At 38.8% G+C, this 24,667-nt stretch overlaps 1 protein-coding gene across 1 annotated transcript in view; it reads left to right on the top strand.

Moving 5' to 3' along the window:
* Positions 1-9,831: 9,831 nt before the first annotated feature.
* The window catches only part of PPM1E (protein phosphatase, Mg2+/Mn2+ dependent 1E), a 227,094-nt gene continuing 212,258 nt past the window's right edge, over positions 9,832-24,667 (top strand). The window contains exon 1 of the mRNA XM_073235333.1: positions 9,832-10,512. Within this exon, the coding sequence (XP_073091434.1) occupies positions 10,037-10,512 (476 nt within the window). The 5' untranslated portion in view covers positions 9,832-10,036. The remainder of the gene's footprint in view (positions 10,513-24,667) is intronic.

Genomic DNA, 24,667 nt, shown 5'->3' with positions numbered 1-24,667 from the left:
AATTTGATCCCAGGTACTTTAGTTACAGCGAGGTCAATACAAATGTCTGGTCTCAATGGTAGTAATAGTTACTGTAAATTTATACATTGTCATTGTGATTTGTGTGTGTGTGTTGACAATTTTTTCATTAAAAATTTTTTTGAGGCACCTACAATACACAAATCTTAGTGTACACTCAGGTAACCATCACCCAGATCAAGATATCAAACATTCTCACTAATTTTTTCCCCTTTCCCTATTTCACCCATGCCCCACCCCCATCATTGTGATTTTTATATATCGGTTTCTTAAGAGATTTTTTAGTGGATACCCCTCCATGTAATTAAGTTTGAAACACTCAAACTAAAGAGCTTCCAAGTTCAAACTGCTAAACTTTCTCATAAATTCATGCAGGTAAATGTCATATGGTAGTTTTAGAACAGATTCTTTGACACTTCTCCCATCAGGAGGTGGTGGGGTATGACATGCCCCTTCCTTTTGAACCTGAATGGGCCTGTCACTGCTTTGACCAACAGAGTCCCATGCAAGTAATGCTATTGACTTAGGACAGCAGGTCATAGAAGGTTATATCCCTTCTGCCTTATTCACTGGAACACTCGTTCTTGGAATCCTGAGCCACCAGGTAAGAAGTCTGAGTACCCTAAGGCCATCATGTTAGAGATGTTTTGGGTGGGCATTAACATCGACAGCTGGGGCTGAGCTCTCAGTCTAACAGCTAGCTGCTACTACCAGTTTGGCAACACAATCAAATTAATATCTTGAACACAATTTACATATCAGTTACCAATCCACTCAAATCTTTCAATATAAATAAATTACAATGTGAGTGAGTCACCTGGACGGACATGTAGCACACTTGAGCCTTCAGATGACTTTATCCCTGAACAACTGCTGTAACTGCAGCATCATGAGACCTGCAAATAAGAACCACTTAGCTGAGCCCAGTCAACCTAGAGAGCTGCAAAATAAGCAAAATGGTTTTTGTCTTAGCCATTACATTTTGAGGTAGTTTGTCATGCAGCAAGAGAGAGGGAGGAGAGCCACATGAGAGCCTCTCTAGGTGGGTTGCCAGGACTTCCCAGGTTGTGTCTTCAGACACCTTCCACCTGTCTTAGTGTCTTTCAGCTACTTCTGTTCATCTTCATTCCCACCGACACCACTCTCTTCTGCATCTTGTCCTCTCCCATTGCCCAGCTGATCGTTCAGCCTTCCATTTCTCTTCTTCGATCCATCCTGCACTCATCGGAAAAAATGTATATTAAGTTTTCTTAAAACACAGTTTTCATCATGTTCTTTTCAAATTCAGTATTTTTCCTAATACTTGGAACAAATTGTATTAATTCCATCTCCCAGTACAGCTTAGATTTAATCTTGAATAGTTTCCCATGCCCATAGGCTTTATACCTTAAAGAATCATGAAAATTATTGGCACATATTTCCAGAGATACAAAATTCCAGAATTTTGTTACAATTTTAAAAAGCCATTTTTAAAATAAATAATTGTATATCTGAATACCCAAATTTATTTTGCATATTTTGATTTGCTGCCTTTGTACAAATAACTGCAATATGTTGTACTGTTATTTAAGTATATGGAGATTCATCAAATCTTAATAGTTGTCAACCTGCAGAAGTACTGGAAACCACCTGTGCTATATTGGTGCCAGATCCATCATTTGTAGATCACTCTTTCCTAAGGCAGCAAACCACTTCCTATGCCCAAATTCCTTCCTTTCTGGAGAAGACACATTGTGTCAGCATGGTTACCATGTGTGGTAATTGATAATGTCTGTGCCGCATGGCTTAGTTACTTCTACCTTTGTCCAACATAGCTATTCTACCACCTATGATTACCATATGTTACAGCACTCTAGGTTAATGGAATCATTTCCAGCTTCCCTTCTAGTCACAAATGTCATTGTGGCTCAATTCCATCAGCTCCACACTCAACAAAGAGTAAAGTGTTCAGTATGATCTGAGCGCAGAAGACACCTTTGTGAAGAGTTTTCCTATGTAGCTGCCTGCTTCCTTTTCATTTAAAAAAGCAATTGGATTTTTTGACGAATGCTCCAGAGTGGGTAATGGGCATCTGCTGCCTAAGACAGAGCATGATCAATATTACTCTCAATTCTTGCATGTATTCAAAGTAAATATATATATTTATAAAGAATGTATACATAAAGGAATTAAAAAGTAGATGATAATAATATAGATTTTTACCACCACAAAGCACTTTTTGGTTTTTATAAGGTGAAAACTTATTGCAAAATATTGAAGTGGATTTTTTTAATAAAGTCAATTCATTTTAGAAGAACCATAATTATAGAAGGAGCATACCACACATTAGTCATTTGCAGTAACTTCATCAGAAATTACCATCAACTTCTGCCTTTTTCCTCTTTTATAAACATGTCACCATAAGTTAAAATTCTTTTTCTCTCCTCAAACAGCTATGCCATCATTAATGGTTAAAGCATTAGGGAAGAAAGTTAGAACCTGTTTGGGGTACTTCTTTTTTAACCTGTTGAAATCATCTGGGTCTGTTATTACCTGATGTGAATTTTAATTTTGATAGCTTTGGACTGTTGTAATATGACCATATTAGCCGGCAATAGAAAATGAATAAAAATTTATATAGCAGTACCATTCTTGGCAAATGGAGATGATTTTAAAGTTATATCCTGATCTCGGTTGTAGAAGATGTAGCTAGGGTACATTGAGGAGAAAGGAAGAGGAGGTTCTTTGAAAACATTTCTGTGTGCCGAGTTTTTTCAGTTGTCAGGGACTCTGTTCCCTACTAGTCAGTTTGATAACGCAATTGAATTACTATCTTAAAAAGTACTTATATATCAGTTATCCTTTCAAATTTGCGATTTAACAGTCATCATTAGGCCTAGGCTTAAACACTGGCTCTAGATCAGATTTTATGTAATATATATACACTTTGTTATTACACTTTCTCAAAAATAAAAAATGTTATTATATTTTTTGGTATCATCTTAGTTTTGGTATCAGCTCCAAATCCATAAACTGTTACTGCAATTAGCAATAACAGAATTGAGGCCTTTTTTTGGATATATTTGTTTTTTGCTTACAAGGAGAGAAAACAGTCACGCTTTAGAATAGACAGAATGTTCTAGACTTGCATAACCAAGCAAGTACTAACCAGACGTAAATTGAGAATAGTTTTTTCTTAGTTATAGCACCAGTAATTCACCATATATCAAATATTTTATTAACTATAAGTTAATATACTTTTTAAGAGCAGTTTTAGATTTATAAGTAAAAGAGTTGAAAGGACTGACTGTTCCCTTATATGCACTCTTCCCACAACCAGTTTCCCCAATTATTAACATCTTACAGTAGTGAGGTACATTTGTTACAATTGATGAGTCAATATTGATACATTATTATTAGCTAAAGTACATAGTTTACATTAGGGTTCACTCTGTGGTATATATCCTGTGGGTTTTGACAAATATCTAATGATAGGTATCCACATTTTAGTATCATACAGAATGGTTTTTGCTGCCCTAAAAATTCTCTGTGTTCCACCTACTCATCCTTCCCTCCCTCCCTTTCGACCCCTTGTAACCTATCTGTGGCTTTTAATTCTAGGAAATATATATTTTTAATTGAAGTATTGATATACCATCATATATTGATTTCAAGGATACAACACAGTGATTCAACAGTTATCTGTATTATTAAATCCTTTCCCCACTAGTGCAGTTACTATAATTCTAGGAAATAATTTACTGCTAACTTCAAGTAGGTTCAGTGTTCTGGTAGTACCTTTGAAATCCTAAACTTGCTTTTATGTCAGCTTAATCCATTTATAGTATATATATATATAATCCATTATATAGGACTTTAGAGGATTATTTATTATTGTATCAATCAAGATCCAGTTAAGAAAGAGAGAATAGAATACATACAGGGAATTGGTTACACAAGCACTAGAAGAGCTTAAAATGCCAGAAGGGAAGGAGAGGCAGAACTTAGTCCATTTGGGCTGCTGGAACAAAAATACCAAGAACGGAGTGGCTTATAAACAATAGGAGCTTATTTCTCACAGTTTTGGAGGCTGAGAGGTCCAAGATCAGGACTCTGGCAGATTCAGTGTCTGATTCACAGCTGTCTCTTTACTGTGTCCTCACATGTAAGAAGGTCTCTGAGAGGGGTCTCTTTTGGACCTTCTTTTTTTTAGTTTTAAGCACATTTTTTTTTTGAGAGGGCATCTCTCATATTCATTGATCAAATGGTTGTTAACAATAAAATTCTGTCTAGAGGACTCAATGCACAATCATTAATCAACCCCGAGCCTAATTCTCAACAGTCTCCAATCTTCTGAAGCATAACGAACAAGTTCTTACGTGGTGAACAAGTTCTTACATAGTGAATAAGTTCTTAGATGGTGAACAGTGCAAGGGCAGTCATCAGAGAAACTTTCGGTTTTGATCACGCATTATGAACTATAAAGAATCAAGTCAGATATGATTATTCATTTGATTTTTATACTTGATTTATACGTGAATCCCACATTTCTCTCTTATTTATTTATTTATTTTTAAAAATAAAATGCTGAAGTGGTAGGTAGATGCAAGATAAAGGTAGAAAACATAGTTTAGTGCTGTAAGAAAGCAAATGTAGATGATCAGGTGTGTGCCTACAGACTAAGTATTAATCCAAGCTAGACAAGGGCAACAAAACATTCACGGATGCAGAAGATTTCTCTCAAAACAGGGGGGCTGATGTTCTAAGCCTCACCTCTGTTGATCCCCAATTTATCACCTGATGGCCCCCCTGCGACTGTGCCTGTCTTAGGTTGTTCCTCCCTTGAGGAATCTTACCCATTTCTGGCTAACCAGCCGTCTTGGACCTTTTTTTTAAGGACACTAATTCCATTCATGAGGGCTCTGCCCTCATGACCTAATCACCTCCCCAGCACCCCACCTCTTAATACTGTTACCTTGGAGGTTAGGATTTCAACATAAGAATTTTTTTTTTTTTTTTTTTTTTTTTTTGAGAGGGCATCTCTCATATTTATTGATCAAATGGTTGTTAACAACAATAAAATTCAGTATAGGGGGGTCAATGCTCAATGTACAATCATTAATCCATCTCAAGCCTAATTCTCGTCAGTCTCCAATCTTCTGAAGCATAACGAACAAGTTCTTACATGGTGAACGAATTCTTACAGAGTGAATAAATTCTTACATGGTGAACAGTACAAGGGCAGTCATCACAGAAACTTTCGGTTTTGATCATGCAATATGACCTATAAGCCATCAGGTCAAATATGAATATTCATTTGATTTTTGTACTTGATTTATATGTTGATCCCACATTTCTCCTATTATTATTATTATTTTTATTTTTAATAAAATGCTGAAGTGGTAGGTAGATGCAAGATAAAGGTAGAAAACATAGTTTAGTGCTGTAAGAAGGCAAATGTAGATGATCAGATGATCAGGTGTGTGCCTATGGACTAAGTATTAATCCAGGCTAGACAAGGGCAGCAAGACATCCACGGATGCAGAAGATTTCTCTCAAAGCAGGGGGGGTGAGGTTCTGAGCCTCACCTCTGTTGATCCCCAAATTCTCACCTGATGGCCCCCCTGCGACTGTGCCTGTCTTAGGTTGTTCCTCCCTTGAGGAATCTTACCCGTCTCTGGCTAACCAGTCATCTTCCGGGGCCATACAGGGAAATGTAAAGTTGGTAAGTGAGAGAGAAGCCATATTGTTTGCAAAGGTTAGCTTTTTACTTCTTTGCAGATTTATGCCCTGTGGCTTCTATGCCCAGCACTTGTCTCGAGGTATCTTTACCACCTGGAGGAATTATGATACTCGGTAAATTCGATATGAGGCACGAATTCTATTTAAAGTTTGTAGTTAGGAAGGAAGAAGAAAAGCTATAGATGTAGCATATGAAGGAAACTTGGGAGGATTGATTATTTCTTTGACATATCTTCTTGTATAGTACCTTAAGTATGTATAGGTTTTAAACTACTAACTAATTTGCACACACATATTGACATAATAGGAATACGGTGACATAAACAAAGCAAATCTATAATTACCAGCCATCTCCAGTGAAGCCAAGAAAACCATTTAGGCACCCTAGGCATTTGTGAAAATTTATCTATGATATGATGGATATTTTCCAACTGTACTTGAACCATCAGACAAATTAAAGCAGCCCATTTCTGGGATCTGTTCACATCCCATATGTTCTTTTTACCATAGATAGTCTATAGTCATGAGATTTTGGGGTGCTACAACTTGCACCCCTCCCAACTCCTGGTTGAGTTCCAACAGTACAGATCCAGTCAAATTCGTTGTCTCACTGTATGCACATGCCAGCCTAGACATCTCCCTCCTCCTTCTTATCAACATAAGAATTTTAGGAGAACACAAATATTCAGTCCATTGCAGGCAATGGATAATGATGTTTCTGGAACTCAGAAGCTGGTATCAGAGGCAAAAAAGCTGGAAACCCAGTGGACATGTTTGGGGGAGCAAAGCTACAAAGGCGATGCAGCAGGCATTAGGACTGAGGCTGGGGACAGGGAAGGAAGGCCCTAGCCTTTCTTCTTCCTTCCCACCTTATTTCCTGCCAGTGCCTCTCAATGGGCAAATCACAGCTGGGTGTCAGTTGTCAAGGAATCTGGTGAATACAGCCTGAAAGGGTCAGCTCCCCTGCAGTACAGAGCAGAGCAAGGGAGCAGGAATGGCTATGAGCACAAAGAGGGCAGCGACTAATACAGTAATCAATTGTTTTTAGTTTATATCATCAATCATATTGAGGTAAAATTTACTTACAGGACACTTAGCTAAAATGTACACTTTGATAATTTTTGACAAATGAATCTACCTATGTAACCACCCAGTCAAGACATAGAATGTTTAAATCACACCAGGAAGTTCCCTCTTACTCCTTTGCCATGAATCCCCCACCCACCTCAGTTCCAATCTGCTTTCCGTCACTACAGATTAGTTTTTGCCTGTTCTAGAATTTCATATACATGTAATCGTATAGTATGTACCCTTGTGCCTGGATTTTTTTTCACTCAGTATGTTTTTGAGATTCATTTATGTTCTATTTATCAGTATTTCATTTCTTTTTCTTGCTTAGTACATTATATGAATAACCCACAATTTGTTTATCCATTTACCTCTTGATGGACATTTGGTTTACTGCCAAGTTTGAGCTATTATAAATAAAACTTATGAACATTTTTGTACAAGGTCTTTTTGTGTGTATGTGTTTGGTGGGCATATTTTCATTTCTTGTGGGTAAATATCTAGTAGAGGAATTGCTGGGTCATACGATAAGAAATTGCTAAACTCAATAATTATTTTTAATCTTATAAATATTATCATTACCATTAATGTGCATGAAAGGATATTGTGCATTTCCTCCAAAGAGCTACGGGCTACAGGGAGAACAATTTTTATGAGGAAAAAAATTCAAAATTTAAATACCTCTCATATATATGCTTTACATACCTCAGTATTTTTTAATAGGTAGTAAGAAAGGGGATTAGGTAGGTGTAAGAGGAGAAAGACTGAAAAGGAAAGTAAAGCAATGCAAAATGATGATGAAACAGACTTTTTGACAATGGCAAAATCATCCTACACAGCTGCTCTGAGATCCCAGCACTGTTATCAGCACCCTTCTGGCAAAGCTACTGTCTCAAAAGGATGCAATAGGGTCCATGTTGATCTTCTGTGTAGGAATATCTTTATTAATATAAGCAAATACACTTCTCATTTACAGTAATATAGAGGTGTGGGCTTGTTCTTTTGCTCTTAGTAGTAATGTTTCCTCAACATGTAACACTTCCCTTTGGTATGTGGGTTGAGTCATAAATTAATGTCACCTAGACGAGGGAGGCAACTGCAAAGTAGGAAGGCGTAGCTTGATAGGAATCATTACAGTTGACAGCTATGTACTCTTGAACCGAATGCCATCACTTCAAACTCTGAGATATTAAATAGTTGTTGGAATTTTGGACATTTAGGTTTTCAACCTTAGACACAAAAATTATGACATTTAGGTTTGCAACCTTAGAAGTTTTGTCAGTCTTTTCTAGAAATTCTGAAATGGAAATGAACAGGTGGATTGAAAACAAAGGCAAATGAGTTTAAAGACTTTCTTGGAATCTCAGAGAAATTGCTCCACACTGGTGATGTTTTAAACAAAACATGTATAAATACATTTAGCTTGTCTGGAAACAGACTTATGTACTAGGTCTTTCCATTTACGTTTGAGACAAAAATAAGTAGTTGTAGAGAACTCATGTGCATTCACTATACATTTTCTATCATATATTATTTAATCTCAAGCTAGGAGAGAGAATGGATGTCTATTTTACATGATGCCGTAATGTACATTAGTGAGTTCAACCCACTTAATCTTAAAATAACAGTATCAGGTGAGGGATGTAGAATACAGTATTATGTGAAAACAGTTGGCAGGGAGACTCCTTCTGCCATTAATAACTGACTAGAACTGGTATATTTCAGACCCTAAATCCAACTGAAACCCAAAAACTATAAATGGAGAGATGTAGAGGACGGGGTGGGTAATTTATAAACATATTTTTCAAACTAAAGAAAGAATAACTATGTTTTTGCTGAATTACATGTTGTCATGGACATGGCAGTATGCAGTAATGACGCTCTCATCTATACAGCTGTATGACAACACAGCTTCTCTCTCCCTCACCCCAAGTGAGGCTTGAAAATAATAGGTTTGTGTGGAGTTTGGTAAGAAAATTAGAATAATTTAAAGTCATTTTAGTTTAAATCTAAAAAAGAAAAGAGGCTTGGGGGGTGGGGAAGAAGAGCAACCAAAATGTACAAGAAAATACATGTTACATAATAAAGTATATGTTTTGTGCAAAGATTAAACAGGGTGCTTTGGTGCGCTGGAAAATTAATACCTTTGGTGTGCTGGAAAATTAATGAAAAGGCCTGGATTTAGCCCTTGTTGCATCACTTGTGTGTGACCTTGAGCAAAGTTACAGTATCTCGCTGACTGTCCTCATCTATAAAATGGAGTCATGGTAATGTCTTATACCTTGAGGCGCTATTTTAAGAATTGTAAATTATAAAGCCGTATAAAAACAAGGCTTCTAGACATATCGCCCTGTGGAACCTTCAGAGGCTGATGACAGTGAAGGACAAAGATCTGAAGGCTTTAAAGGCTAACAACCTGGGTTGTAATTCCCATGCCCTGGCTGGTAGATTTGACAGTTTGAAGCAAGGGCATAATCCCGTTACTTTTTTTTTGAGAAATGTGTAAAATACCACTTCGTCACAGAATTAAATGGGAGAATGTACCCAAAGGAACCTACCACTTGGTAGTGTTTGATGCCCCGACTCCCACCCTCACCCCACTGCTTATTAGTGTCAACAGCAAAAGGAATTGACACTGTGGTGCCTTCCAAAAGATCAGGACGCCAAAGCAAAGCAGGAACCGCTAAGGAAAACTGAGGTAAATCCAATCCGAGTGGAAACCAACAGCTACACTTGGAGACGTCTTAGTTCGCCCGGAGCCGCTTGAAGCCATGCTATCCATACAATAAAGACGTTCAGAGTTGGAGAGCGGGCGAAGCGCGCGTGTCCTTTCGACTCTGTGGACTCGACGGGAGGGACCCTGAAATTCTTCTGTAGAGCCGGTTGCTATGGTGACAGTCTGTCTCTAGGCAGCGTGGGCTGAGCCTCGGTAGGGCTAGAGGGTGGGCCGCCGCGGGACCCTGCGCGCGCGCCCGCCACCAACTTTCCCTCCAGACCCGACCGGGGAGGCGCGCTCCGCCCCGCCCCCGCCCCGCCCCCGGGTCGCGCACGTCTGCGCTCGGCGGCGCGCACGCTTGCGGGAGCCCTCTCCAGGCAGCCTGGTGCTGATCGCTCGTGCCGCTGCGGCGGTTCACCGCCCTTGCGGGAGCCCGGTCCTCCAGAGCAGCCCCGTCCCCTTCCCAGGCTTCCCCCCACCCACTTCCCGGTCGGCCCCGGGGCACGAGCCGCGATGGCCGTCTGCAGCCCTGAGGAGAAAACTTACCGGCGCTTCCTGGAGCTCTTCCTGGGCGAGTTTCGCGGACCCTGCGGTGGCGGCGAGCCGGAGCCGGAGCCGGAGCCGGAGCCTGAGCACGAGCCCGAGTCGGAGCCCGAGCCGGAGCCCGAGCCCGAGCTGGGAGCCGCCGAAGCGGCCGAGGCTGTAGCCGAGGACCCCGGTGAGGAGGTGGCCGCGGGAGCCGCGACGGAGGAGGAGGAGCAAGAGCAGGAGCGAGACCCCGAGCCCGAGGAGGAAGAGGCGGAAGAAGACGCAGCGGCGGCGGAGGGCCAGGGGGCGGCGGCGAAAGCCCGGGGGCAGCCGGCCGTGCCGCCGCCGCAGCCCCAGCTGCCGCCTCTGCCGCCGCTCCCGCGGCCGCTGTCGGAGCGCATCACCCGCGAGGAGGCGGAGGGCGAGAGCCTGGACCTGTGCCTGCAGCAGCTCTACAAATAGTTAAGTAGCGGGGCTCGGCCGGGGTGGGCCCGCTGTCCCCGCCGCGGCCCCCGCGGCCCCGTCCTCTCTCTCCCGCTGTTCCTCCCGCACCCGCGCGCCCCGGTGCGCGGACTCGGCGGTGGGCGGAGAGCTGCCCCGCCCGCCAGTCGTCGCGCCTCCTCCCCGACCCCGGCCCCAGGCCCCTTCTCGCTCGCCCTCGGCCGCCCACTTCTTGCTCCGCTTCACGCAGCCTTTCCCCTTCTTGCCTCAGAAGGTCCCCCTCCAGGCTGAGAGCTCTCCCTCTTCCTCTGGGAGGTTTCCTCCCACTGGGTCTGTCTGTCCTCCTTCTGAGCCCCTTGTTTGGTGGCGGAGAGACGCGACTCCTTCCTAGGCTGAGCTGCCAGGTGCCTTCTGCGTGACCGCAGCAGTGGTGATACTAACGGCCCCGTGTCCACAAGGGGGGAGGCTGGAGTAGCTTTTCCGTCAGGCGCTCAGCGTTGAAAGTGAAGAGCTCTTTAGATGGCTTAATACACGGAAGTCTGGGGTCTTAAAGATATTGATAGTTCACAATTGAGGCAGGTGGGGAGGAATTGGGAGGGAATGGGAAGCAAAATTTTACAAGCGAGCCTTCCGGTGAGAGTGGCAGTTCGTTAAAGTGGCAAAGTCAGACTGGTTTGATAAATTGCAATTAGGCGCAGTATTTTCAGTCCTTTAAGTAGATGGGGTAGGGGAGAGAAAGCAGATGGTTTAGTTTAGCTACACAGATGAAAGTCTAAAATAGAAAGGTGAAGGCTTTCTTTGCCTTTGATGCCAGTTCTGCTTTTTATGGGCTTGAAGTAGAAACGGTTTATAATTGCGTTTCATTCTAAATGAAATTGTTCTGAAATAATGACAGATGAGAGTACGAACAAGTCTGAAAACAGTGATAAACCTGGAAGTCTTTTGCCATTCTGTGGATAGTTGTAATGAAGGTGTTTCTCTGACCTCCCAAAAAGTTTACTGCTACAAGATTCACTGCAGTTAAGTTCAAACTCGCTTCTTGAATTTTCTCAAAAGTCTAAGAAGGGCCTGGAAAAGAAACTTCATCTAAACCAGCAGACACCCCCTCAAAACATTCTTCCTGGTAGAATGTTTCCCTAGCTTGTGGCTAGGAAAAAGGCATTTAACATATCTCCTGCATAAGTGGATTGTGTTGATGCCCCACACTTTATAAACTTTTTAAAATCTGATTTTGAAATACTATCCGCTTACCTGTAATAATGCTTTTGGGAAATGTAAAAAATGGCATGTAATACCACCACCCAGAGATAAACAGTATTAACATCTTAAGAGTATTTCTTCTTCCTAGTGTTTGTAAACTATCATAGGAAAAGGGTTAGGTCATTTTTAAACAGTATTTATAAAGACACTTAAAACTTCCTGCTTTAAATAGAATGGAAATGTTTACAGAAGTGGAAGAATTTATCTCAGCATCAGACTAATTCTGTTTTGACAATTCTGATCTTTACAAATGCAGTTACAGAATTAAAGAAACCCACATTTAAACATTAGTGAAAGCCCATTTTAAAAAGTAATTAATTTAGACCCACCATGAACATTTGCCATTCAAGCTTTTTTAAAAAATGGAATCTATATAAAGATGATAGTAAGTAGATGTGTGCTTTTCCATATGGAAAGGAATCAGTTTTAATTTCAATACCCATATAAACTAGAAAAAGCATTGAAATGATAAAGTGGCCAATTGAGAACAGGAGTTTGTATTTGAAGTAAAACTAGCAAAATTAAAGTTGAAAAACATTATTTCACCTTAAATCAGAGATTTCATCATTTATACTGTGTTCTGTGCAATAGCTATTAATGTATTTTTATTCAGATATAAAATGACAGGCTTATTTATGTAAAGTATCTTTAACCGGTTAAGAAAACCAAAAAACCAAACCAAAACAAAAAAACCTTTAGAGTAAAAAACAAAAATACTTTTAACACTTTTAGTCATTTTGTTATTTATAAAGAAAGTCATATCACTTAGTCGCAAGAATCAATACTGGAAGACACTGTAGAGATAACTTTTCTGTCCAAGCTCTTATTTTACGGAGTTCATTTTGGTAAACTCAGTTCAGGAACTAGCTTGAGATAACCAGTTACTTAGGTAAGTAAAGGATCAAATGGACAAAACTAATCCTTTTATAGTTATATAACAAAATATAATTGTAATTAGTAACTTAAAAGTTTTTGAAAGCAGTATTTGGGGTAAGTTTTTGCTTTTAGGCTTAAAAATGGGAGATATGTAAGCTACTTCCCTACTACGTAAAAACATGTGTTTGTCATTTTGAAAGAAAAATAATAATTCAAAAATGGCAAAAATCACCTTGAATGAGAAAGACCTCTGTTGTAGGCTATAAATACTTTTTAAAGGATCATATAAACAATTTAGTTTTAGTTATTAAACCTTAAGAATCAATAATAGGTCTTGTGATACTTTAGAATTGTTTTTACTAAATTAGTCCATTGTCAATAGAAAGTTGCAATAATGTGGAATCTTTAGTATAAAAATCTGTGTTTTACTCCTTTATCTAAACTTGAATGTCCCCCAAGAGATTAAGTGTTTTCTAATGATGTATTAAGATTTCTGAGGTTCATGAGAGAATCTCTTTAGAAAGATGGAGGTGAGATATTTTAAAGCTTTGAAATAATTGGCAGATAAAAAATTTATAACCCATCTTAACAGCACATATGAATATGAGTCTACTTGGATAGGTTGCATGGGTCAATATTGTGTTGTATTTGTCTCTACTATACTGGGGATACATCTTTTTTAATCCAGAAGAAACACATATTCTGAAGTCTATACCTGAGCTATATGTCATTAAATTTTTAGAGCAGTTGTTTCCTAAGTCTATCATTTAATTTGGGTTAAACTTTTCAAGGGGATATAGGTATTCCAGTAGTCTGGCAAAGTCAAGTGGTTTTACATGGCTTACAGTAGTAATGAGGGTGGGCATTTAAAAAATACCTTAGAAAAGAAAAACATTGATATAGACAGTAATAATTTAGTTTTATTGAATTATGTGTATCATTGATGACTTCAAGATAAGTGAGAAAACCGTTAAACTGTGTCTCACTTGTACATATATAAATGGAAAAATACATGGATCTAAGTTATATGTCACTCTCTTAAAACTACACCTTTTTTATTAAAAAGATATGTGTTCAGTATAAGAGGAGAAAATTCATATTAGCAAAAAGAAGAAAATGCCAACCACTCAGTGTTAACCATACTTTTGCATCTTTTCTCCTGCCTCTCAGCCTGCCACTTCTCTGTCCCTTTTATCACATTGCCTATCCTTTCATATTGATGTTTGGTCCTTGACTTTTTCCAGTTTGGATGATTTATTGTCTGTAGTGGATATCAATATCTCCTGTGACTTTGGTTACTGTAGTTATATTAATGGCTCCCAACTCTTATCTCATCCCTGCTTTGACTGCTGATGGAATGGCTCTACCTAGATATCTAAAATGCTTCTTAAACTGCCCAAAACTGAATTCAGTGTTCCAACTGCCTGTGTCTCCTATAACAAACAAAACTGAGACCCGATGCTCCTTCCGGTGGGTCCATCCCTGATCTCCTCCTCACCTGTCACATCCAGTCAATTTGCCTTGTAAATATCTCATAAATACGTCTTTCTCCATTCCCACTGTCACTGTCATCTCTTGCCAGTCTTATCTTCAATATATTCTCCCTGGTCTAGCCAACATGGTTTTTCTAGAATCTGGATTATGTAGATTGTCTGTCACCCATTGCTTAAACATATTTACTCCTTACCCAGAGGTAGCCAAACTGCAACGTTAAAGGCACAGTCTTCCATTCTGCCATGTCTGCTCAAGACTTCTGACCCCAGTTACAAGGAGGTAGGGTCCAATTACAGAGTTTGAGGGAAGAGTCCACACAAGACCCCCCCCCCCTCACTTCTGATACCAGTAATAAATTTGGGAGTTTCTCAAAACCATCCCCAAATTTGATAATTCACTAGAGAGACTTACAGAACTCACTCAAAGCTGTTATACTAACAGATATAGTGATTCATTATTGGGAAAAGATACCGCTTGGAACCAGCCAAAGGAAGAGATTGATGGGGCACAGCCTAGGAGGGTTTCAAATAAAGCTTCCATTGTCCTCAGAGATGTGCTACCCACTCGGAATGCATGTGTGGCAGTACACATGGAGTATTGTCAGCCCAAGAAGCTCACCTGAGCTTTGGTGTCCAGAGTTTTTAGTGGGATTTACTGATTTGTTGAACTTAGTTTCCAGTCTCCCCTCCCCAGAGGTCAGGCTGATACCATGTGATCTTAGGGCCCTACTATGAATAACACAGATATTCGTAAATGTCCAGAAATTAGAAGGGTTTAGAAATTACCTCCCAGGACCTGGGGATAAAGGCCAGACCTCTCTTTGGGCAAGGCCAGATTCTTTACTATACACTTTCTTCCCCTATCTCTCCATTGCCTTCCAGATAAAATGCAAACATGGCTTTGTAATCTTATCTCATCATACTTACCTCTGCATCACTGTCTACCCATTCCATCCCACCTCTACACTTCTAGAAACTGCACTCTAGCTATATTAGACTACTAATATATTAGTTTAAATATGCTGTGTTTGTTATTGTAATGCTGTGTATGTAATATGTTATTCGTTCTGCTTGGAATACCATGTTCTCTTACTCTGTCCCACCCAGTCCAATCTCTTACCCATTCTTTAGATGTCCATTCAACATTACTTCCTTTGTTCACCATCCCCACAGTCACAGTGAGTTAGGTTCCTCTTCTGTGCGCCCCTCCAGAACGTCTAATGCTATTCCTCTTGTAGCACTTGCTTAATTCATAATTTTTTTGTCAACAAATACTTCTATCTTTTACTAGACCAGTGGTCTTCAAAGTGCCTTGTACCCAAAATAATCTATTGTGGTGAAGGAATAAAATATTAAAATCTATTTACTTGTATACAAAATGTGGAATTAAGTGCTATTAATATCTGATGTATTGATTGAGATTAGCAGCTTGTTCCGTATGACGATTGATTTCATGCCAGGCATGGTAAGTGAGGTATCCTGACAAAGTGCAAGTTTTGTGGTCTAGATGAGTTGACAATGGTACCCTCCCTCCAATTTTCAGAACTTTACAAAGTATAGCAGTTTACCCATGTTTATTACATGGATTTATTAACTCTATTTCCTTGTTTTAACAAAGTAAACCCTCACAAAATGGATAGTTGGCTCTAAAAATTCCTGCTAGAAAATCATAGGTTGAACATATTTGTAATGCAAGCAGAAGAAACAACCGAACTTAAATGCCTATACTTCTCTCCCATCCTTAGGTACATTAGATTTGTTTTTAAAGATGTCAGTGATCAATTTTATCAACCATATCTGATGAGAGATCAGCAAAAATGGAATTATTAAATAGATTATGTGAAATATAGCTTAGTCAAAATGCTGAAATATTACTGGTGAAAGTTGTGTGCATATATGCATGCATGAATGCAGGGTTGTATATATAATTTATATATGTGTACCAATATATACACACAAAAATATATGTAGTATGGGAGAGAAAAGTATACATACACTGGGAGTTCATGGTGCTTCAGATTTTTCGGTAGGGTGTTGAGCAAGTGTTTGGAGGCAATTGCATTAGATTATTTGCTACGTTTGCCATTGTATTTCTACATCAGGCACATTTACAACACACAATAAGTGTTTGCTGATCCAACTAATGAGCTAAGAGATTTAAAAAAAAGATATCACCCTTATTTTAAACTGCTTTAAAAAAACTGTAGATTTTTATATTTCCACATTTTAAAACTTTTCATCATAGAAAATTTAAAGTATATAAAAGATAAAATAGTGTACTTATCGCCCAGCTTGAGCAATGATCAGTTTTTGGCCAGTTTGTAGCCAATCATCTATACTTCCCCACATTTTACCCTACCTCCCATCATAGTCTATGAAATTTTTTAAATGAATACTCAGTAATTTAGTCCAAATTCTATTGGATGTTTTAGGTGGTACCAATTTTTGAATTTTGACCTTAAGAATACTGTGATAGTCATCCTTTTCTTAGTGTATTTCTAGTGTCAGGACTATGTTAAAAGATATTCACAAATATAAGGCTTTTGATACATACTTTTTAAATGTGTTCTCGCAGTGGTTTACCTCTAAGCAGGTATGTATAAAAAAAGATTATTGGTATTATGAAATAATTTAAACATTTAGAAAATAACAATAATAGAGCAATGTCTAGTTGCAACAGATTATCATATTTACTTAAGATTATTCTAAGGAAATAAAACATTTCAGATGGAGTTGAATGCTATTCCTTTTGTAGCGCTTGTAGCTTTGTTGTCACTCTTCTCTCTTGAACCTGTTCCCTTTTCTGTCTTCCCAGAGGTAAGCTGGGAATTCTGGGAATGTATCCTTCTGGTCTATATTTTTATGTTTCTAGTGCACTTGAAATTGTATGGTCAATATAGGGTAGGCTTTTTGTTTGTTTTTGGTTTCATAACTGGTTATTTTGTGACTAACCTTTTAAAAAAAGATAATTCATGTTGATACATATAGATCTAGATTTTTAAATTTTGGCTACTACATAGCATTCCATTGTATGATTGTACTATGATTTATTTAACCAATCTCCTATTGATGGACATTTGGGTTGTTTCTGATTTTTGCATATTACGCACTGTATTAGTTAATACTAGCTGCTCTAATGGCCAAATCCTAAAATCTCAGAAGCTTAACATATGTTAGTTTATTTCTTGCTCAGAGTACCTTCAAATGGAGAAGGGCTGTCTTCTATGGCGTAATTAAGGGGCCCAGGCTAATAGATGGCCTGTCAACTTCAATCTGTGCTTTCCAAAGTTGTTTTAGGCATTAATATCCGTCCAGCAAACATACGAGTGGAGAATGGTGTTGGAAGTTTTTGGAGGCACTCAGAAGTGCCATATAAAATCCTGTTCATTTTTCACTGACTAGAATTCAAGTCATGTAGCACCACCCAAGACCCACATTTCCCAGCAAACAAAACTGAGAAATGTAGTTGCTGGCTTGGCAGTTAATTTAAGAAACAACTCCACTCTAGAAAAGTAACACAGAACCTTGGTGGAGAGCTGACATTCTCTGTTTTATAAGTACTTCTACAATCTGGATATCTCTTGTTACGCATATGTTCATTTATTTCTTGGGTGTATGAAGTGGGATTACCTGAAAGTGGAATTGTCAGATTGAAGTTATGAATACTATTTATGTTGTTAGATATTGCCAATTACTTTGTCCAAAAGCATTGTATGAGAGGTCTAGTTTCTTCATGTTCTCACTAATATTTGAATTTCTGTACTGCTCATCTTGTATTTTTACACAGCTGTGTGCCACTAATACCAGTGAACCATGTTGAAAAAAGGAGAATACTTAGAGCTGACTGTGACTGTGATTTAGGGCGTTTTGGAAGAGGACACTTGTTTGACAGTCTGTATCAGCATTGTCCAATAGGAAAATAATTGAGCCACATATATAATTTTAAAGTTTCTATTAATAACCACATTGTAAAAATTGAAGAGACACTTGAATTTCGTTTCCATCTTTTATTTAACCCAATATGTCCAAATAATATCTCCAAGTGTAATACCACTTAAACATGTAATCAATATTACATTATTACTAATGAGATACTTTACATTTTTTATACCAAGTTTTCAAAGTCCTGTGTATATTTTCCACTTCTAGCACATCTCAATTTGGAATATCACATTTCAGATATTTAGTAGCCACATGGGACTACTGGCAATCATATCGAATACCACAGACTTAGAGTTACCAACTAAAACTTTAATTCTATAACATGTATGTGACATTTAATTTCAAAGTCATATTTAAATGAGGTGTCATTCTAATCACCAAGTATATCTTTGGCCTTTAGAGGAATAGCACATTGAATTTATTTTTCCTAGATTTTGTTCTATGATTAGAGAATAATATGATTTTAGATTTAGATTATTGAATTGTTAATTTCTCCTCACACAGTTTATGGGGTAGTAGTTTTCTTTGTTGTGCAACATGTTACCAAAACTTGGTGGCTTAAAACACCACTATTTATTATCTTACAGTTCTGTAAGTCAGAAGTCCAGGAATGTTCAGCTGGGTGTTCTGCTTAAAGGTCTCAAGTCAAGGCTGAAGTCAAAGTGTTAGCCAGGCTGGTCTCTTGATGAAGGCTCAGGGGAGGACTCCACTTCCCAAGCCTATTCAGGTTGTTAACAGAATGTAGATCCTTTTATAGATCTGATGTCCGTACTTCCTTGCTGGCTATCAGGTAGGGGCTGATTATTACTCCTAGAAGTCACTCATGTTCCTTCTCACATAGCCCTCTCAATTTTCAAACCAGCAATGGCATGTCAAGTACTTCTGCTTCAAATATCTCTGGCTTCTGCTTCCAGCCAGAGAAAGCTCTCTGCTTTTCAGAGCTCATGTAATTAGATCAGGTCCAGCCCCACTGAGATAATCTCACTATCTTAAAATCAACTGGCTGTAAACAAAATTACAGGAGTGATCATCTTGTTAGTATTCACAGATTTTGGTGATTTGAGTAGGGCGTCTTTTGGAGACCATTTTAGTAATTCTTTGTACCACAGTAGAGAAGCAAGATGCACTTAGAGTTCTTTTAATTTCACTTCTAAATGAAAGAAAAATGCTTCGCCCATTTCTTTTTGTCTCTGCTTGCACCAGTCCCAAGTTTCCAGCATCTCTTGGCTGGCTGTACCATTACTCTCTTAACCTGCCATTTCTCGTTCTACACTGCCCTCCCTTCAGTTTTCCACACGGCAATTGCTTGGTCTCACCTTGATGAGCCTCTGCTTCTTGTTCAGTGATTGTGGTTTACAGTGGTGTTTATTTCGTTTCCAGAACCTGCCATGCTCTCTCCTGCCTCAGGGCTTCTGCACTTTTGTTTTCTTTGCCCAAGCAACTTTACCCTTCTCCCCAGCTATCTAACTCACCCATTAGGTCTTATTTTTTTTTATTTTTTATTTTTGAGAGGGCATCTCTCATATTTATTGATCAAATGGTTGTTAACAACAATAAAATTCTGTATAGGGGGGTCAATGCTCAATGCACAATCATTAATCCATCTCAAGCCTAGTTCTCATCAGTCTCCAATCTTCTGAAGCATAATGAACAAGTTCTTACATAGTGAACGAATTCTTACGTAGTGAATAAGTTCTTACATGGTGAACGGTACAAGGGCATTCATCACAGAAACTTTTGGTTCTGATCACGCATTATGAACTATAAATAATCAGGTCAAATATGAATATTCGTTTGATTTTTATACTTGATTTATATGTGGATCCCACATTTCTCCCTTTATTATTATTATTATTTTTATTTTTAATAAACTGCTGAAGTGGTAGGTAGATGCAAGATAAAGGTAGAAAACATAGTTTAGTGTTGTAAGAGAGCAATTGTACATGATCAGGTGTGTGCCTGTAGACTATGTGCTAATCCGAGCTAGACAAGGGCAATAAAACATCCATGGATGCAGAAGCTTTCTCTCAACACAGCGGGTGTGAGGTTCTAAGCTTCACCACTGTTGTTCCCCAATTTCTCACCTGATGGCCGCCCTGTGACTGTGCCTGTCTTAGGTTGTTCCTCCCTTGAGGAATCTTACCCGTCTCCGGCTAACCAGTCATCTTCCGGGGCCATACAGGGAAATGTAAAGTTGGCAAGTGAGAGAGAAGCCGTATTGTTTGAAAAGGTTAGCTTTTTACTTCTTTGCAGATTTATGCCCTGTGGCTTCTATGCCCAGCACTTGTCTCGAGGTATCTTTACCTCCTGGAGGAATTATGATACTTGGTAAATTCGATATGAGGCACAAATTCTATTTAAGGGTTGTAATTAGGAAGGAAGAAGAAAAGTTATAGAGGTAGCATATGGAAGAAAACATGGGAGGATTGATTATTTCTTTGACATATCTTCTTGTAGAGTACCTTAAGTATGTATAGGTTTTAAACTACTAACTAACTTGGGCACACATAGTAACATAATAGGAATACGGTGACATAAACAAAGCAAATCTATAATTACCAGCCATCTCCAGTGAAGCCAAGAAAACCATTTAGGCACCCTAGGCATTTGTGAAAATTAGTCTATGATATGATGGATATTGTCCAACTGTACTTGAACAGTCTGAGAGAAATCAGACAAATTAAAGCAACCCATTTCTGGGATCTGTTCACATCCCATATGTTCTTTTATCCGTAGATAGTCTATAGTCGTAGGATTTTGGAGCGCTACAACTTGCACCCCTCCCAACTCCTGATTGAGTTCCAACAGTACAGATCTGGTCAAATTCGTTGTCTCACTGTATGAACATGCCAGCCTAGACATCTCCCTCCTCATTCCAATGGCAAGTCCAGGAAACGGTGGGGTGGATGCAGCCACAACTGCAGCATCACCCGGATCCCTGTGGAGGCTTTTTGATGATCATCCCCCGGCACGAGTCCTCCAGAGAGTGCTGATGCCGGAAGCTCCTCCTCATATCGTATCTTAGTTCATTTTCTGGGTAGCCAAGCTAGGCCTTGATCTTCTGCATAGAAACAAACAGACGCTTTGCCCACACTTTGACATGCCCTCTATACCACTGTATAGAACTCATTGGAAGTCAGCACACAGGAACTGCTTTATTTTTTATTTTTTATTTTTTTATTTATTTTTATTAAGAGAAAGGAATAATATCAGAAAAGAGTACCTCCATAGCTGATCATCTGACACCCTTTAAGTGATCAACATTAAGGATATTTAAAGCATGCATTAATCTTTGATTTACCAATTGTTTTATCCTATCAAGGAGTAATCCCTCTTTTCTTTCTTACTTTTTTTTTTTTAATCTTTAATCTACACTTACATGAAGAATACAATTTTACTATGCTCTACCCTATATCAGGTCCCCCCTAAAAACCACCTTACGGTCACTGTCCATCAGCATAGCAAAATGTAGAATCACTACTTGTCCTCTCTGTGTTGTAGAGCCCTCCCTCCCCTTTCTCCCTCCCCGCCATGCATGCTAATCTTAATACCCCCCTTCCTCTTTCCCCCCCTTATCACCCCCTGCCCACCCATCCTCCCCAGTTCCTTTCCCTTTGGTGCCTGTTAGTCCATTTTTGGGTTCTGTAATTCCGCTGCTATTTTGTTCCTTCAGTTTTTCCTTTGTTCTTATACTCCTCAGATGAGTGAAATCATTTGGTATTTCTCTTTCTCCACTTGGCTTATTTGACTGAGCATAATACTCTCCAGCTCCATCCATGTTGCTGCAAATGGTAGGATTTTTCCTCTTCTTATGGCTGAGTAGTATTCCATTGTGTATATGTACCACATCTTCTTTATCCACTCATCTACTGATGGACACTTAGGTTGCTTCCAATTCTTGGCTATTGTAAATAGTGCTGCGATAAACATAGGGGTGCATCTGTCTTTCTCAAACTTGATTGCTGCGTTCTTAGGGTAAATTCCTAGGAGTGGAATTCCTGGGTCAAATGGTAAGTCTGTTTTGAGCATTTTGATGAACCTCCATACTGCTTTCCACAATGGTTGAACTAATTTACATTCCCACCAGCAGTGTAGGAGGGTTCCCCTTTCTCCACAGCTTCGCCAACATTTTTTGTTGTTTGTCTTTTGGATGGCAGCTATCCTTACTGGTGTGAGGTGATACCTCATTGTAGTTTTAATTTGCATTTCTCTGATAATTAGCGATGTGGAGCATCTTTTCATGTGTCTCTTGGCCACCTGTATTTCTTTTTTAGAGAACTGTCTGTTCAGTTCCTCTGCCCATTTTTTAATTGGGTTGTTTGTTTTTTGTTTGTTGAGGCGTGTGAGCTCTTTATATATTTTGGACGTTAAGCCTTTATTGGATCTGTCATTTTCAAATATATTCTCCCATACTGTAGGGTTCCTTTATGTTCTATTGATCGTGTCTTTTGCTGTACAGAAGCTTTTCAGCTTAATGTAGTCCCACTTGCTCATTTTTGCTGTTGTTTTCCTTGCCCGGGGAGATATGTTCAAGAAGAGGTCACTCATGTTTATGTCTAAGAGGTTTTTGCCTATGTTTTTTTCCAAGAGTTTAATGGTTTCATGCCTTACATTCAGGTCTTTGATCCATTTTGAGTTTACCTTTGTATATGGGGTTAGACAATGGTCCAGTTTTATTCTCCTACATGTAGCTTACCAGTTTTGCCAGCACCATCTGTTGAAGAGACTGTCATTTTGCCATTGTATGTCGATGGCTCCTTTATCAAATATTAATTGACCATATATGTTTGGGTTAATGTCTGGAGTCTCTAATCTGTTCCACTGGTCTGTGGCTCTGTTCTTGTGCCAGTACCAAATTGTCTTGATTACTATGGCTTTGTAGTAGAGCTTGAAATTGGGGAGTGAGATCCCCCCTACTTTATTCTTCTTTCTCAGGATTGCTTTGGCTATTCGGGGTCTTTGGTGTTTCCATATGAATTTTTGAATTATTTGTTCCAATTCATTGAAGAATGTTGCTGGTAATTTGAGAGGGATTGCATCAAATCTGTATATTGCTTTGGGCAGGATGGCCATTTTGACAATATTAATTCTTCCTAGCCATGAGCATGGGATGAGTTTCCATTTATTAGTGTCCCCTTTAATTTCTCTTAAGAGTGACTTGTAGTTTTCAGAGTATAAGTCTTTCACTTCTTTGGTTAGGTTTATTCCTAGGTATTTTATTCTTTTTGATGCAGTGGTGAATGGAATTGTTTTCCTGATTTCTCTTTCTATTGATTCGTTGTTAGTGTATAGGAAAGCTACAGATTTCTGTATGTTAATTTTGTATCCTGCAACTTTGCTGTATTCCGATATCAGTTCTAGTAGTTCTGGAGTGGGGTCTTTAGGGTTTTTTATGTACAGTATCATATCATCTGCAAATAGTGACAGTTTAACTTCTTCTTTACCAATCTGGATTTCTTGTATTTCTTTGTTTTGTCTGATTGCCATGGCAAGGACCTCCAGTACTATGTTAAATAACAGTGGGGAGAGTGGGCATCCCTGTCTGGTTCCCGATCTCAGAGGAAATGCTTTCAGCTTCTCGCTGTTCAGTATAATGCTGGCTGTGGGTTTATCATATATGGCCTTTATTATGTTGAGGTACTTGCCCTTTGTTCCCATTTTGCTGAGAGTTTTTATCATGAATGGATGTTGAATTTTGTCAAGTGCTTTTTCAGCATCTATGGAGATGATCATGTGGTTTTTGTCTTTCTTTTTGTTGATGTGGTGGATGATGTTGATGGATTTTCAAATGTTGTACCATCCTTGCTTCCCTGGGATGAATCCCACTTGGTCATGGTGTATGATCCTTTTGATATACTGTTGAATTCTGTTTGCTAATATTTTATTGAGTATTTTTGCATCTACATTCATCAGGGATATTGGTCTGTAATTTTCTTTTTTGGTGGGGTCTTTGCCTGGTTTTCATATTAGGGTGATGTTGGCTTCATAGAATGAGTTTGGGAGTATTCCCTCCTTTTCTATTTTGTGGAACACTTTAAGGAGAATGGGTATTATGTCTTCTCTGTGTGTCTGATAAAATTCCGAGGTAAATCCGTCTGGCCCCGGGGTTTTGTTCTTGGGTAGTTTTTTGATTACCGTTTCAATTTCTTTGCTCGTAATTGGTTTGTTTAACTTTTGTGTTTCTTCCTTGGTCAGTCTTGGGAGGTTGTATTTTTCTAGGAAGTTGTCCATTTCTTCTAGGTTTTCCAGCTTGTTGGCATATAGGTTTTCATAGTAGTCTTTAATAATTCTTTGTATTTCTGTTGGGTCTGCCGTGATTTTTCCATTCTCATTTCTGATTATGTTGATTTGTGTGGATTCTCTTTTTCTCTTAATAAGTTTGGCTAGAGGCTTATCTATTTTGTTTATTTTCTCAAAGAACCAGGTCTTGGTTTTGTTGATTTTTGCTTTTGTTTTGTTCTTCTCAATTTTGTTTATTTCTTCTCTGATCTTTATTATGTCCCTCCTTCTGCTGACTTTAGGCCTCATTTGTTCTTCTTTTTCCAGTTTTGATAGTTGTGATGTTAGACTATTCATTTGAGATTGTTCTTCCTTCTTCAGGTGT

This window comes from Manis javanica, chromosome 4, assembly GCF_040802235.1.
Source record: "Manis javanica isolate MJ-LG chromosome 4, MJ_LKY, whole genome shotgun sequence".
NCBI lineage: Eukaryota > Metazoa > Chordata > Mammalia > Pholidota > Manidae > Manis > Manis javanica.
The sequence above is the reverse complement of the archived record's forward strand: the minus strand, read 5'-3'. Positions and strand labels throughout refer to the sequence as shown.